General features: G+C 51.2%; 1 protein-coding gene across 2 annotated transcripts in view; it reads right to left on the minus strand.

The window, feature by feature from the left end:
• Positions 1-11,402: 11,402 nt before the first annotated feature.
• The window catches only part of INPP5D (inositol polyphosphate-5-phosphatase D), a 132,276-nt gene continuing 128,128 nt past the window's right edge, over positions 11,403-15,550 (minus strand). For both annotated transcript variants that reach the window (XM_073807099.1, XM_033859532.2), the window contains 2 exons: positions 13,609-14,212; positions 11,403-12,621 (listed from right to left, as the gene is read on the minus strand). In XM_073807099.1, coding sequence (XP_073663200.1) covers positions 12,619-12,621; positions 13,609-14,212 — 607 coding nt within the window. In that variant the 3' untranslated portion in view covers positions 11,403-12,618. The remainder of the gene's footprint in view (positions 12,622-13,608; positions 14,213-15,550) is intronic.

Raw genomic sequence — 15,550 nt, forward strand, 5'->3', positions numbered from 1 at the left:
ATTATCACATATTCATGTCTAATTAGGATGATTTAATAGGAAAAATGGAAACTCTTTGTACATGTATTCACTGAAAGTCTACTAAGTGAAAGATTAGGAAAGACCCACAGTGATAGTTAGAATCTGGGCATCATCAAGACTGTTGCATTACGAGGTCTGATGTCTGTTTTGCTGCTTGGGCGTCTGATGCCAAGATGCGCAGCCAATTGAATGGTAACGAAATGCTTCTGCAATGAACGGAGAGCAAAGGTTTACTTAAATTTAGCATTCTGACTTCATCAAAAATCTTTACCCCGGCACACAGAACACGCTGTGAAAAGGAAATTACAGAATGACATAAAACAACCCCTCTGTCAGCTGGAAATCTATATTTAGAATCATTTCTAAATGTTTCTGCACCACTGGGACTGTGTGAAAGATTTTCCTTTTCATTTTGCTATACTATGACCCAGAACCAAAAAACTAAGATGGCTAGTTTTAATATTTTTTTGTTAACACCATATTGTTTAATGGTGTAATGCCAGTGACGAGAGAAAATGGGTAGAAAAACCTGTTATCCATATGCTGCAGGATGAATAATAACTTCCTGAATGGAAACAAGGAAAGAGCAAGGCCTAAAAATCTATGAAATGTATGAACTACCGTATTGCAGGATGGCGCTCCGTGGGCACAAGGACATAGTCCTGGGCCTCAGAGATGCCGTCCTCATGGGTCTTTTGTGGTAGGACCCCCAGAGCCCTGTCATCTTGAGAAAACCTCACTCAAGGAGCTTCTGGGTACAAATGGTGAGTGTCACTGGATATTAATCATGATTTTCACTTTTCATTTATTACCTTCAAGTGTACTCTCAGGTACATTTTTTACTTTTTTTTTTTTTTCGGTACGCGGGCCTGTCACTGTTGTGGCCTCTCCCGTTGCGGAGCACAAGCTCCGGACGCGCAGGCTCAGCGGCCATGGCTCACGGGCCCAGCCGCTCCGCAGCATGTGGGATCTTCCCGCACTGGGGCACGAACCCGTGTCCCCTGCATTGGCAGGCTGACTCTCAACCACCGTGCCACCAGGGAAGCCCCTGTTTTTTACTCTTTTTGAAAATGCCAATCAGAGAAAGTAATTGGCCTCAACTAATCAAGGGCAAAGTTAGGATTTGAACCCAGCTCTGGACCCAAATCATCTCCTGACTTTATCTATTATACCCACTTTATCATCTATGATACCCACTTTGTCTATGACACCCACTTTGTCTATTACACCTCTTTGTCTCCTTGGCATATGAATCGTGTGTTCAGCCTTTGGAATAGCGTTTCCCTAAATGTGATGCCCTGACCACCAGCATCAGAATGGTCTGGAATGAATGTTGAAATTCAGATTCTTAGGCACCATCTAGACCAAGGGAATCCTTCCTTCTGGTGGGCCTCGGAATCTGCACTCTCACAAGTTCCTCAGGTGACTCTCATGCCTAGTGAACTTTGAGTACCATTATTTCTGAGGCACCCAGAAAAAGCACGAGATACAGTAGCTGTCTCTAGTGCTTTGACAGACCAGCTGGAGAGAGCAGCCCCCATGAAACCAAAGCAACAACTTCCACTTACTTGAGCATCATCTGCCGCAAATTGCCAAATCCCAGCCTGGCTTCCACCTGGAGTTCAGTGTACTTTTGAGCCATCTTGCTTTGTGATCAGGTGGTATTTACTTGAGGAAGCAAATCTTCGTATTAGCACAAGCAAAACATAATTAGAAGAATCTGTTATAAGAACCATTCTGCTTTCCAAGCCAAATATAAATTCCTTTGTAGTAAGTCATGCCAGGAATCCCACTTTGTTAGCTCATGTAATTAAGAATGACTGTCATGCCAATTGCTGTCAATGTCTATTTTTCTTAATTGTTTGGACATGTGCCTCCCCCCCTCCCCTCGCCTTCTTTTACTCCTGATGTATGCATAGTTTGAAAGAGTTACCGTGATCTAACTCATTTTTGTAACAAGTTGTGCTGGTTTTTCTCCCTTTGCCCACCCTCCTCCCCATTCTCTGCCCTTCTCAGTGTGTTCCATGTCTGGAGGCTGACCCCTGTGACAGCATCACCACCTGAGCTCCCTTGCACTCTGGCCTCTGGTTGGGTTTGGCCAATGGGAAGAACCAGCAGGGAATAAAAAGGCAGGAGAAGAGGGAAGTCAAGGTGTTTTTAACCCATGCCCTTCTTTGTTGTTATTGGTGGGGTTTTTTGTTGTTGTTTGTTCGGTTTGTTTCTTGTGACTATAGCTTCTGACAGGGACCCCTCTTCCGGCTCAAGCTCTCACTGCCTTGGGTAACACCACGCCGCTTCAGATCTATGGGTAGTGATGGCTTTCTGCTGTTGCTAATCCCTGGGTGCCTCAACATCCTTTGCTAGTTGTCTTCGATGCCTGCACCCCTATAATCTCTTCATTAATGTCTCTCTTGAGTGTGCCATAGCCTATATGTTCAGGTGCATCTATTTACGATCATGGGTCATGCACATACAAAGATGTCTAGTCTACCCAAAATACTAGGTTAATTTGCAAATATAACTATTGAATTAAAATTATTCGGTTTATTTTCAAATATATATATATATGAAAAATAGTAAAGAGTGACGACCCACCCTCTTCCACCTTCCTAACGAGGAAAAATTTTGTTGGTTGCATTGAGGAAAGATAGAAATGGACCATGGGGAAAGGAAAAACGTGAGAGTCTAAACTTAACTTGATAAAAAAGGGATTGCATGAACTAGGACAGAGAGAGGGGAGTGAGGAAGGATGGGTGTAGAGGTGGGTGGTGGAGAGGGGAAGGAGGGCGAGGGGGAGAGAGGAGAGGACCAGGAAGTGGAGCAGGTAGGGGAGGACGGCACTGAGGATTTTAAAGCAGGTTTCTGCTGTCCCCGACAAGCCCTGCCCGAATTGCAGATTTATGAGTCAAATAAGTGTCGTCGCCGTTTTAAGCCATCGAGTTTTGGAGTGGTTCATTATGTGGCAATGGATGACTGCAACGGTCAGACTAAGGTTTCTCAAACTGGCCTTAAGGTGGCCCAGTGTCCATCAGTAACAAGGAGATGATATGGGGAGAAGATTTTTTTATACTCTTAGCAGCCTGCCGAAAAACCCCTCTTAGGGAGAGTTACATATGTAATATTATGACAATATTATGACAAGCACTGTGTGCCTAGCATGTGGGACATGCTTAATACATTTATATGCTGGCAGAGCAAATAAGCCAGGTGGGGTGGGGCATGGGGCCCCGGAGAAGTTACTTCAGTAACAATGGCTGTCGTGGGCAGGTTTCTTTGGCTCAGAACCTGGATGAGTGGACGACGCAAGTTTGGATTGGAGATCGTCTGTTCTATTTAATAGAGAAGGGAGCTGGGAGACTGCTCAGTTGTGTATCTATATGTAAAAAAGAGGAAAACATGTGTCTAAAAGTTAGTAGTGGAATTTTTCAAAGGGAAAACTATCTTCTTGCACCTTGCAAGGTCATGGCTATTGTGAAGTAGTGACCCCCAAATCCTGGCAAGGATGGGCTTTGAATGCAATGGAGAACCATGTGGTTCCATAGGACAAAATAAGAAGGTTGTGGAGAGTTCTGAGCAGAGGGAGGGCCAGTGCAGGGTGTGGGGGCACCCCAGAGAAAGTAGCTCAGAGAGAAATTTCGGGTGGCCAGGTGACTGAAGAATTTTAAGAACAAAGATGTATAATAGTTATTTGTAAATCGTTGTCTGTGATGTGGCAACAAAACACTGCCCCCAAATTTCAGTGAAGTCTGTCTTACAGATGGGCTTTCACTCATGGGTGGTGTTTTGCCGAGTGAATGAACTGGGGTAGGGACCAGCAAAGGACAGAAAAGGATCAAAACCCAGAAATATGGAAGAAATATGGAGGCGGAATTGGAGGCCACTGGAAGACACATAGCTCCCTTAGTTGGTGGTTGTTCTAGAGATTAAAACATATATCTTTTAACACTTCACGGTCTATTTAGAGTTAATATTGTGCCACTTCATGTGAAACGTTTAAACCTGGCCATCATATAGCTCCATTTCCCACCTCCTCTACCTTTAAGCTGCAATTATCATAAGTATTTCATCTATATATTTTATAAACCCTACAATAACATGTTATAATTATTGTTTTACACAGTATATTTTAAAGAAATTAAGAGAAAAGAGTCTTTTATATTTATCCATATATTTAACATTTCCAATGCTTTTCATTCTTTCCTAAAGAACTGAGTTTCTACCTATTATCATATCCCATTAGCCTAAAAAATTCCTTTAGCATTTTTTTGGTTGTAGATCTGATAGCAACAAATTCTCTCAGTTTTCTCTTATGTGCAAATGTCTGTATTTCATGTTCATTCTTGAAGGATATTTTTACTCAACTAGAATTGTGTAGACTTTTTTAAATGTCTATTTCTCTGCTGAGATTTTTCTAACTCTTAATTTATTTCAGGAATATTTTCCTTTATGTCCTTGGGAGTAATTATAATAACTGCTGTGAATATATATATATATATATATATATTTTTTTTTTTTGCAGTATGTGGGCCTCTCACTGTTGTGGCCTCTCCCGTTGCAGAGCACAGGCTCCAGACGCGCAGGCTCAGCGGCCATGGCTCACAGGCCCAGCCGCTCTGCGGCATGTGGGATCTTCCCGCACCGGGGCACAAACCCGTGTCCCCTGCATCGGCAGGCGGACTCTCAACCACTGCGCCACCAGGGAAGCCCTGCTGTAAATTTTTATCTGCTAATTCCAATATCTGGAATGGAGTTGATCTCTATTTCCTTTGACAGGGAATATTTACTGCTCTAAGTTTCCATTTATGTTTAAAAGTTCAACCCTAAAGCAAATACTCCCTTAGCTTCCACTTGGTTCTTTTTGATGGGAAGACAGTCTGCAGTTGGTGGTAATTACTGTCTCTGCTCTTTGCTTGCTACAGACACATACCTTATGAAGCCTCTCCTTCCAGCTGTGGAAACACAGCAGTCCTCCAACCCGAGGGGATGGAGCCTTGACTTGGATCCTCACGTAGATGAAGCAGCGTTAGCATTTCCAGATAAAATTCAGGATGCCCAGTTCAATTTCAATATCAGACAAAACCCCATAAATTTTTAGGGTAACTTATTTGAGACATACTTATTGTAGAAATAAAGACCAATCAAATGAGAAGAGTAAAGGCTATCTCTTCAGAGCTGGCTACGGCAAGGGGGTCAGCCACCATCACCTGTGTTTTGGCAGCAACCCACAGGCAGACAGAGGAGTGGGAAAGCTTTCTGGTGGAAAAAGGGAGGGCTTGGGGTGTGGGGACTGATGGGGGACAGTGGGCCTGGGGAAGCTGGAGGTGGCCAACTACGAGGGAGGTGTGTTACGTGGCTGGCTTAGGGCTCCATAGTTGGCTTCCTCTGGTTGGTCTGAAGTTGGAAATGGGGACAAACATTTGGGAAGCTGTCCGTTAGTAATCAAACACTGGCTGTTTGGGGCCAGGAGTTGTTGTTTGGCTTCCTGCATTGTCAGCAGAGACAGCTGTCTCACTTCCCCCAAGTCTGGCTTACAGCAGGCTGCCTTCCTGGGCTTGGTTTCCGGGCAGGTTGCTGCAGGTCGTGGGTCAGAGATCTGCTTTTATACATGGTCTGACCATTATCTGTGTGTATATTCAGTCTCTCATTGTACTGTTTGGGACATACTTACACTGAATGTCTCTTCAGAGACGTTTTTCTGAGCACTCGGGAATCTCAGCACAGAAGAAAAGTAGGAGAGGCCAGTGCTGGTGGGCTGGCATGGTCCTAGAGCTCTGTCCGGTAGCACTGATCCTATCAGGTGGCAGAAGAGACACATTGGGACCCCACCCGCATCACGCCCGTGTGTGGCTCTTCGGCCCGAGAGCGCTCTCTGGTCGTCGGAAACGCCTTTGCTGCATAGACTATATTATCGGCTGAGGAATTAACACCCCCCAGAGGCAGCCCTTAACTGTGGCTCACGAGAGAGGGTGTGCAGGCACCCAGCTCTCTCCTCTTTGGATGGGATAACACAGGCTTGTGTTCCACACTGGCACCCGCAGATTAAGCCCCATTTGGCCACAGTGGCTACCCGCTCTGAGAGCATCCTTTACTGGCTTCCTTCCCTTCCTAGTCTCAATTCCCTACTCCCTCTCTAGTGCTTCTGGGAGTTACTCCCAAATACTTCCCTTGCACTTGAAGCTTTGTCTCAGAGTCTGTTTCTGGGGAATCCAAACTCGTAAGACAGCTAATGGAGATTAGCTGACCCTAAATTGGCCTCCCTGAAAGTTTTGAATGTCAGGTATACCAAGTGAGGGCCAGGACTGTGGACCAAGGAGAGGCAAAAAGCAGCAGACGTGCATCAATCAGGGAGGGGACCCCAGGGCTGACGCTGGGCTCACAAGGGTCTCCTGTACCCTGTCCGCTCAGGGGCTGTTGCTCCCGTTTCCCTGGTGCAGGGCTGTGCGACTCCCTCCCCTCCCATGCATCCTGGTGGCAGACCCCACCCCCTGAGGTGGCCTCCGCATCTTTGTCCCTTGAAATGGAAGGAACCAACTGGCCTGGTGATGCGTCTATAATATTGTTGGGGGCGCGTCCTTCCTCCTAGTTTCCTGCTTTTAGTGGTGGTTGTTAGTGTTCTTATCTCCCAAAAAAACAGTCTCGGGGGAAGCATGGCATGGCAGGGGGTGATTTGCCCCTTCCCCTCCCCCGAGGGCATTTAGCAGTGTCTGGTGTGGGGGGCGTACTGGCATCTAGCGGGCAGAGGCCGGGGTGCTGCTAACATCCTGCAATGCACAAACAGCCCCCGGCAAAGAGAGATTCGGCCCCAAATGTCAATGGTGCTAAGGCCGAGAGCCTGGCCCCGTGGTGAGCAGCGCTCTTCTCTACTTTTAGCTCCAGAAGGGTTAGCTTCTCCAGGAGTCAACCTGCAAACGGAGGCCTGTCTGTGCCAGGCCTGCTGTGGCTCTGTTCGAGTCCATCCACGGTTGGACAGGACAGATTCCCGGCGACAAATTGGAAAAAAACATAGGAGGACCAGGGAAAAGAGCAAGGAGACTGGTGTTGATGGGGCCTCTGTGGCACTGGGCGCTGGCGCCGAGGCCAGGCTTGGTGGCTTGGGTTCTCCTGTCCCAGGCGTCTTGGGTGCGACTCGCAGAAGTGACCTGGTCAACACCATGCAGCTTGTCAGATCTGGAGCCGGGACCTGGCCTGAGAAGCCAGGAGTGGTGGAGTTCTGAGTGGCTCATAGCAGCTTCTACATCTGTGACCTTTGCAGCATCCGAGGCTGAGACGGAAACGGGAAGAACTATGTGGTTTTGTCAGATGAGCACATTGATCACAACTGGCATTTGCTGAGGGTGGACGTGCAGCCGGGGTTAGTTATCACTAGTAGGTCTTCTCTTCCTCCCAAGGACCCCACGAAGTTGATGTTATTCTTCTCTCCTTTGTACACATGAAGAAAGGAGGCAATGGCAGGCTGAGTACTTAGATAAGTACTTAGTACTTGGGTCGGCAAGTAAAGTGGGTCGTCAGTGGGGCTGCGGGTCCCCCAGAGTCCAAGATCCTCAGCACCACGGCGGCGATCGTTCTAAACACTAAATCATAAAACGTTCTCCCAGCAGCCCCTGGAGGAAACCATTGCGTGGTCTTCTGTCCACACACCCGTTGTCCGCACACGTGGCAATATAACCGCTGGCCTGTGCATTTGCCTCTTCTGGAAGCCGGGGCTATTTCCTTATTCCTCACAGATCCTCAGGGCCTGGCACAGAGACTGGCACACTTTGGCACACCTAGACAGTCCGGTTCCAGAGTCTGTGCTCTCAGCCACTACCTACACTGAACGCTCTTTTAAAATAACTCAAGTGAGACAAACCATTCCTGGGGATAGGCTCAAAATTAGGTACGAATATTCAATTTACATCCTGTGCACTAAAACCCAATTCCACCTAATGCAGAGGATGGCCTCTCCTGGCTGCCCCTTTGCCCACCCCCGCTCCTTCCCAGGGGCCCTGCTGGAGCTGCAGGTCAGTGTGTCGCTGCCTGTCACTCCTCCTGGCATCCGGTGACCCCTCCTCCACCTGCTCTGCTGACCAGGGCTGGGGTGAGGCAAGCGAGGCCCTGGGACGCTAAGTTCCAGGTGGAGCATGTCCAGGTGGGCACCTGAGAGTGAGCGCCTCTCACCTCTTGCGCTGGGTCCCTCACTTGCCTCACCCCACTCTTGACCTTCCTAAACACGTGAACAGCTGCGTGTCCCTGTCTGCTCGCGTCCCTGCAGGGTAAAGCATGGGCTATGAGTCATCTACTTGGTTAGGGAAATAGGAAGAAGCCGATGGAGGGAGAAACAGACGTGCCGGAGCCGAGTCTCACCGGGTCAGACCAGCCCAGGACTGCGTGGGTCACGGAGCTGCTGTGTGGTGACCGGGATGACTGCCAGCTCGTCCCAGTGGCCAGGTGCCCCGGCCAGCACCGCTGTGGAGTACGGCCGGGTGCCAGCTCAGGGGCTCCCTGCATGTCCCCAGGTCCACTCCCCTTGGTTCAGGTTCTCGGAGTAGCTTGGTCTGTGTAGCTGAAGAGACCCAACTGGTCCCCTTGGCCTCAACTAGTCTCCCTGGCCTCAACTAGCCCATCTGGCCTCAAGGTCTCTTGTCTTCAAGGCTTGCCCAGGCTCGCCCTGCCCCTTGGTTCCCGTCCTTCTTTGTCAGTGATACTCTTGCCCACACGGGGGAGGCCTTTACCGACCTCCTTCCGGGACTTCCCTGCAGGCCTGGACCTTTTCCTCCTGCTCTGTGTGGAGAATCCCCACGGGGCCCTCCCACACAGTCTTGTCTCCCAGGAAGAGGGAGGGGACTGAGGTTCAATGAACGCCTGTGACAGGCCAGGCACAGACCCGAGCCCACCAAATCCGTACAACCACACCCTGCCGAAGGCTCCCTTCTCCCCATTCTATAGATGAGGAGACTGAGGCTCAGAAAAGCTAAGTGCCTGGTACAAAATCGTGTTTTTAGGAAATGAAAGACAAGATATTTAAACCCCATTCCTTCCGATGCCACAGCCCAAGATATACCAGCCCTCCCCGCCATGGTCCCCCTTGATGAATGTGCTGATCCCAAAGCCCAGCACACGCCATCAGCACGCGGTTGAGAGGAGACCACGAGCTGTGTACACCCGTGTAAAACCACTCCCAGTCCGGCCCAGCGGCTGGGTGCTGGGATCTGAGCGACAAGAGCTGACCAGTGCAGACCACAAAGAAGACTGTCCCTGCCCGGACTCTACCTGCCGGCGTTGTTCCCTGCACAGTGCAGGTTTCCCAAAAAGGACCCTGGTGGGGTGGGGGGTAGGGTGGTGGTGAGGTGTCTGTGGGGCTGAGACCAGACATTTGCATGATAAAGGGTTTCTTTCTGCTAGAGTGAAGGCTTCGAGCTGGGGCTTGCAGAAGGCTTCGAGACCTTCAGATTGCTGGATCTCCATGGAAATTAGTTTGCCAGAGAAAGAAACTATTTTAAGGACGTGCGAAGAGAGAGACCCTGTAGGCTGGGGTAGGGAAGGTAGCTGTGGGAGAGAGCTTTTCTGAATGACTCACTAATTTCCCTCCTATCGGGTGGAAAAAATGGCGTGGAAAAAGAATCACAGCCCATGAAGGAGGAGCGGCACAGCTGCCCCTGACCCCGGTCCCTGGGCAGACAGCTTGGAGCTGCAGCAGCTGTGCTGGCGGTGGGGATGCTGAACGCGGGCTGCTATTAGGGAAAGGCCATCAGGACAACAACGCCTTTCTGTTGCCAAAAAATCTGCTGTTTTCAACCAGCTTTCATGTCATGCAAAGAAGGAAAAATTTGCTTCTTAAAGAAAAAGTGATTCCAGCAGCTTCTGTAACCTCAGGGAACATGGAATTCACTGTCGGGGTTAGGGGACACTTTTGTGAGGAAATCTTATTAATTCAACTCCTTGGTTAGGGAGCTTGGTGAAGAAAGGCGGAAACAAAATAGAGGTAAATTACTTAGATGACAAAGAGGTGGGGATTTCTGGGTTCCCCTCTCATCCTGCTGTTGGAAGGGGAATTGGGTGTCTGGCAGGCCCAGGATTGGGAGCAAAGCAGACATGGCGGAAAAATCTGGCCCCAGGAGACGGTGGGGGACCAGAGCCCAGGGAGAAACGCGGTCAGGGACCTCGAAGGGTGGGTGCAGGGCTGAGCAGCTGGAAGGACAAGGAGGAAAACGTCTTAAATTTCACGATTTCCAGTGTCCAGTTCCAAGCATCACAGTGGGCCCCGTTGTCCATCCCACTACAGCCCAAGCCTGCCTGGTGCTGACGCAGCCGGCGTTGGAGCCTGGGGGAGAGGCGAGGGGGGCGCTGTACCTGCTCAGGCCGCCGGAACTCAGAGCACTGCTGCTCCTGGACTCGCTTCTCCTGGGACCCCTCAGAAATGGTGAGGAGGGCCTGGGTGTCCATTCCAGGTAGGGGTGGGAGTTGCAGGCCCCTCATAGCACGCCAGCACCCCCTGGCAGCGGTGGATCCCCCACGTGCCATGGCCATCAGTGGCCCGGTCCTCAGCTGTGGGGTGGCAGGTGTAGGAAGGGCTGGCCTAAAGGACGTCTGGGTATCTCCAGCTGCCCCTCCACCTCGGCCCTTGGCCTATGAGGTCAGAAGGTGGGTGCCTGGGGACTCGGATCAAGTTCCACGTAGGGACCAGGAAGTGAGCCTTCGGGGTGAGGGTATCGCACCTGAGTGGACGACGAGCCTCGGTTGCGCTGGGATTTCAGCCCCGCCCCTGCCGGCCTCCACGTGCTATCATTGAAGGGCAGTGAATGGTTTGCTCCGTGGCTGCCAAGAACACCACTGTCTCAGGCTCTGCCTGGAGTCCAGGCCTGGTATCTGTGAACAGGAGCAGAGGCCGAGTAGCCTGAGGTGGTGGGGACAGCAGCCCAGACCAAGGCAGCCTGGAAGCAGGGCCAGGCAGCACCCACACTGGCCCTCTGGGCTGGGTGCTGCCCCCTGACCCGTAAGCAGTGCAAGCTGCCCCTGAACGTGGGGGTCTGGAGGCCCACAACCTGGCGATTGTCTACATGTGCTTACTGTCTCTGGAGCTCAGCAATGAACACTTAACAAAAGCCAGGAGGAACTTGTGGCTGCAGGACAGCAGGCGGTGGTGGCAATGGGACAATGCTGGTGGAAGTCTGGTGGCTGCAGGGTGTGCCTGGAGTCCCACGGAGATGTGTGATGTCTCCCACTGGTCCTGGTCCATGCCCAACTTCAAGCTCTTTCTACCGCGTCCCCTCTGGTCAGGACAATGCTGGCCCATCTCTACCGAGAACCTCGATATCTCCCCCTCCCTGGGCTGCCGCTCTGCAGCCCTGACAGCCTAGAAGCATGTCTGTGGCTGAATGTCAGGAAAAAATGCCACGCAGGTGAGAGAGGTGAGAAAGGCACAATTTATTGGTCACACAGACTGACGCACATGGGGATGTGGGGCGCGCACCCATCCTCCTGAACTCACACGCACTTCTGGATTTGGTTTCCTACATTAATTTCATGATGTCAAAAAGCAACACAAGAACAAGCATCACCAATCCATTCTCCTAGTAACCAAGGAAGCAGGGCCAGAAGCCACAGAGTTTGGAAAGAAAAGGCTGCACGGCTTTGAGAGCCGGGAACCAAGAGGCCCGCCCTCGCCGGCAGCCAGGTGGGAAAGCTGGCTTTCTGGAGTAACTAACGAACAGCATAGACTCTTCTATTAGCATGATGAGATAAGGCTCGGGGTGTGGCTCATTCCATGACCTGGCGGTGCCTGCCCACCTGCAGGAGGGCATGGGGGGCCTGGCACGAGCCTGGGCATCGCCAGTCCAGGCTGAAGCCACATCTCTTCACCGGAGAGTAGGAGCTGACATTCTTCCTTCTTCCAACTAAAGAACTAGGATGACCCAGGGATCCCTGTTCTCCGGGCCGGCTCTGCCGGACCCCGGCAGCTTTAGCTAAAGCAGTTTGCATCACTGAAGCTAGACAAGGCCAGGTTCACTGTACCCTAAATTAACCACTCATTCCTCAGAGCTCCCTAAAGGCCAAGTGCTGTCTCACAACAGGAGGGCACTAGCCTTAATTTTTAATGCTTTGTCCAAACCACTCAGGACATACTGTTTTGAACCGAGGGGTCTGGGAATGTGGTTTTAGTTGGCTAAAGACTCAACTCATAATGTTCATAAAGCACTTAGCACGGTACCTGGCAGGTGCTGAGTGCTCCCTACATGTAGCCATTATTATTATTAATATTATTATTATTATTATTATTTATATCCCTACCCACAAATCAGCGCTTTAGTTCCTTTCTTCAAAATGGCAGCCGGAACAAGGCTCTTGGGTCCCAAGTACCAAGATCAAGCTGGGGGCCCAGGTGTGCGGGTTGTTTGGTGCCCATCAGGTGGGTTTTTCCTCCCAACTTCAGTGCTGGGTGTCAAGTTTCACAGCCAGTGCACCTTGCTGACCACACAGAAGCTAGACCCTCTCCTGAAAAAGACGAAGCCCTGCGTAGGAAGCTGGGTAGGAGGAGCGAACAGGGGTCCTGGGAGAGGGTCCCAGCAGGTTCGTGCTGCTCCTTTGGGCTCCCATGTCGCTGGCAGCTCACCAGGGGCTTCACTGTGGGACAAAAACAGAAGACTGTCAGCTCTGCATTCTCGCCAGGCCAGATTTAACTAAAGGTCCCCATGACCTTGCATGCCCCGGGCTAGAGCAGGCTTAGTGCTAACCTAGTGCTGAAGGGGGCCAGCACGCTGTTCTAAGTACTTACACGCATTCTAATATACGTGCATATATATTATACGCATACGGAGTAATATATAATACTTATGAAACAATATGCAATGGATGATACATACCTTTTACATATAAGTTGTCACATATAGTAATGATATATAATAAAATTTAATCCTCCCTATAAACCTGTGAGGCAGGTTCCACTGATTGCCCCCTTTTTTACAGATGAGTAAACTGAGGCACAGAGCCAGAAAGTGGGACAGCTGGGATTCAAACCCAAGACAGTGCGGCTCCGGAATCTGTTCTTAACCACTATTAGTTTTGCTCATAAAGAAATCTTATTCTATAGGAAGGAAGGGGACATTGAGTCTGAAGTCCCTAAAATACTGGAAAATTTCTAAGTACTAATGATGATAACGTAACAAAAATGATCTGGGCTCTTGTATCTATGAAGCCTTATTCCTATGGGCCTGACCTACAGGACTCAGAGTTACCCCCAGGCCCTCCTTTAACCCTTTCAATGTAGTAGCAGGGACTTTGGGGATAGTCTGGGTTCAAATTCTGTCTCTACCTCCTTTCTCATTCTCAGCTCCCAGAACACCGTTTCTCGGAACCCACTCCTGGACCGGGTCATTGTATCACGCACATGCACACGCACACTCACGCACATGGAGGAGAGCCCACGTGCACCCGAGCACACTCCTAGGCATGGTAGGCTGTATCACACACGTGCACACACATGCACTACCCGTGCATGTGCACCTGAGCGCACTCCTGGCCACGGTGGTGCTGATCACTCAGGTGCCCGCACGCCCGCGTGCACCCGTATCACACGCCCGCGCCTGCGCACCCGCTCCGCCCCGAGCGCACCTGCATGGCGGCCCGGCCGGGCGGCGCGTCCTCGGGCCGGTGCTTGGCGAGATGGGGGAGCTCGGCGTTGTCACGGTAGTCACGGCCCCTGGAGTGCTGCAGGTGCAGGACGGCCGGGCTTTTGACCGGGAGGGGTGGCCGCTGCACCGGGGGCTGCTGGCTGAGTTCTGACCTGGAAGGCTTGATGGGTCTCTTGGCTGGCACCGGGACCTGCGAGCCGGCGGGGGCCTTGGACTTCCCTGGGCTTCCCTTGTCCCCACCCGGTGGGCGGCCCTCGGAGGTGGAGGACGAGCAGGTGAAGGAGCGGAGCCGGGGCGTAGGGCTGAGGAAGGGCGTGGGCGCGGGTGCAGGCTTGCCCGTCCCCTTGCTGCCCTCGGCCTCCTGGGCTTTGGAGAGCAGGATGCTGGGCGACAAGATTCCCGGGTCCGGGCAGGGCGGGGGCTCCTTCCTCAGCATCTTGGGGGATTCCTGCTCCTTCCTGGGAGCCGGCTTAGGGAAAGCACTCACAGACCCGTACAGCGGGTTCTCAAACATCTCGGGCTTGGTCAGCTGCGGGTCCTCCGGAAGCAAAGGTTCCCCCGCGCTCTTCCCCACATCGCCGGGCCTGGAGCGTGGGAAAGAGGATGCACAGGGAAGAAACACACGTGGGGAATGACTGCTCAATGCATTTGGGGTTTCTTTGGGGTGATAAAGAAACCAGATGGCCGTGGTGGCTGCACAGCACTGTGAGTGTACTCAACGCCACCGAGTCGTTCACTTGAAACATGCTGTGCTTAATTTTATGTTATGTGAATTCCACTGTGACTAAAAAGAAAACTTTTTTTTAAAAGGCAGGAGAATGAACTGTTACTCCTATGTTGATGATCTCATAGGTAACCTCACCTCTTGCCTTGGACATTTTCCACCACAGAAACTGTGCACACCAGAGCATCGGTGAGCAAGGGGGACTTCACTGAAGGGATGAGGGGGGCTTACATGGCACCCCAATCCAAAACCACCTGCTTCATCCTCATCGGAGCAGCCTGCCCTCCACAGTCAGTGCCCCCATCCCTGCTGCTAACAGACCTCCCTTCCTGGCTTCCCCCAAGAATCCCGCAGCCTCTCCTCTACGTCTTCAGCAAATTCTCCTCTGACCCTCAGGGGAACAGAAGTCTTGTGCTTATCGAGGGTCCCAGGTCAAGGAGCTCCATTTAACAGCCGTGTTGGAGCCCCCCAAGTGTGTGACGCTGCCCCAGGTGCAGGAGGCGGCTGTGAACCAGCCGAAATCTGTGCTCAGGGGACCGACATTCCCTATTAACACAGTATTCTTTCCTCTGCGTAAAGTCCTCTCCCCGGAGAGCGCCTGCTGAGTGTGCTTTCCTTCGTGTCCTCACTCAGAGGGAGAAGGAGAAAACGGACAGCATTCATGTTGAAAATCAGAAGCAACCTGGAGATATGCATCAAGAAACAAGCCAGTAGCGAGAAAATATGCCTGTTTGACTTATGGACAGCGAAGGAGCTCCATGGTGTCCCCAAAGTAGGTGAGAGCTTCCTTTGTTGGTCTGTTTCCTGATTTATTACTGCTCTTGCTGGAGGTGATTTCCCGCTGAGCGAATTATGAGAACCAGGAATGGGAACACATTTTACTTTCTGGCCAACGGCATAATTTCCCAGGGGGAGTGTTCTGGGTTCTGCTTTCTGCAAAATAAGGAAGCTCTTGAGAAGAAAATGTGGGTCCCTTGGAAAACGCACTGAACTGTTCAGGCCGTGACGCCTCGTACTGATGGAGCGTGTGCTGAAACACTGCTCAGAAGTTGCCAAACAGCCACGGCTAATGGACTCTTCGGGGAGTGAGCGTGGGCAGGGGACAGAGGCGAGATGTCATCCTTGCACAGGTGCCAGTGAGACAAGATGATGTGGGGTGTCGGGGAGGCTAGCCTCAGGGATATGTAGACTTGGTCTT

The sequence above is a fragment of the Tursiops truncatus genome, chromosome 7 (genome assembly GCF_011762595.2).
Source record: "Tursiops truncatus isolate mTurTru1 chromosome 7, mTurTru1.mat.Y, whole genome shotgun sequence".
Classification (NCBI taxonomy): domain Eukaryota; kingdom Metazoa; phylum Chordata; class Mammalia; order Artiodactyla; family Delphinidae; genus Tursiops; species Tursiops truncatus.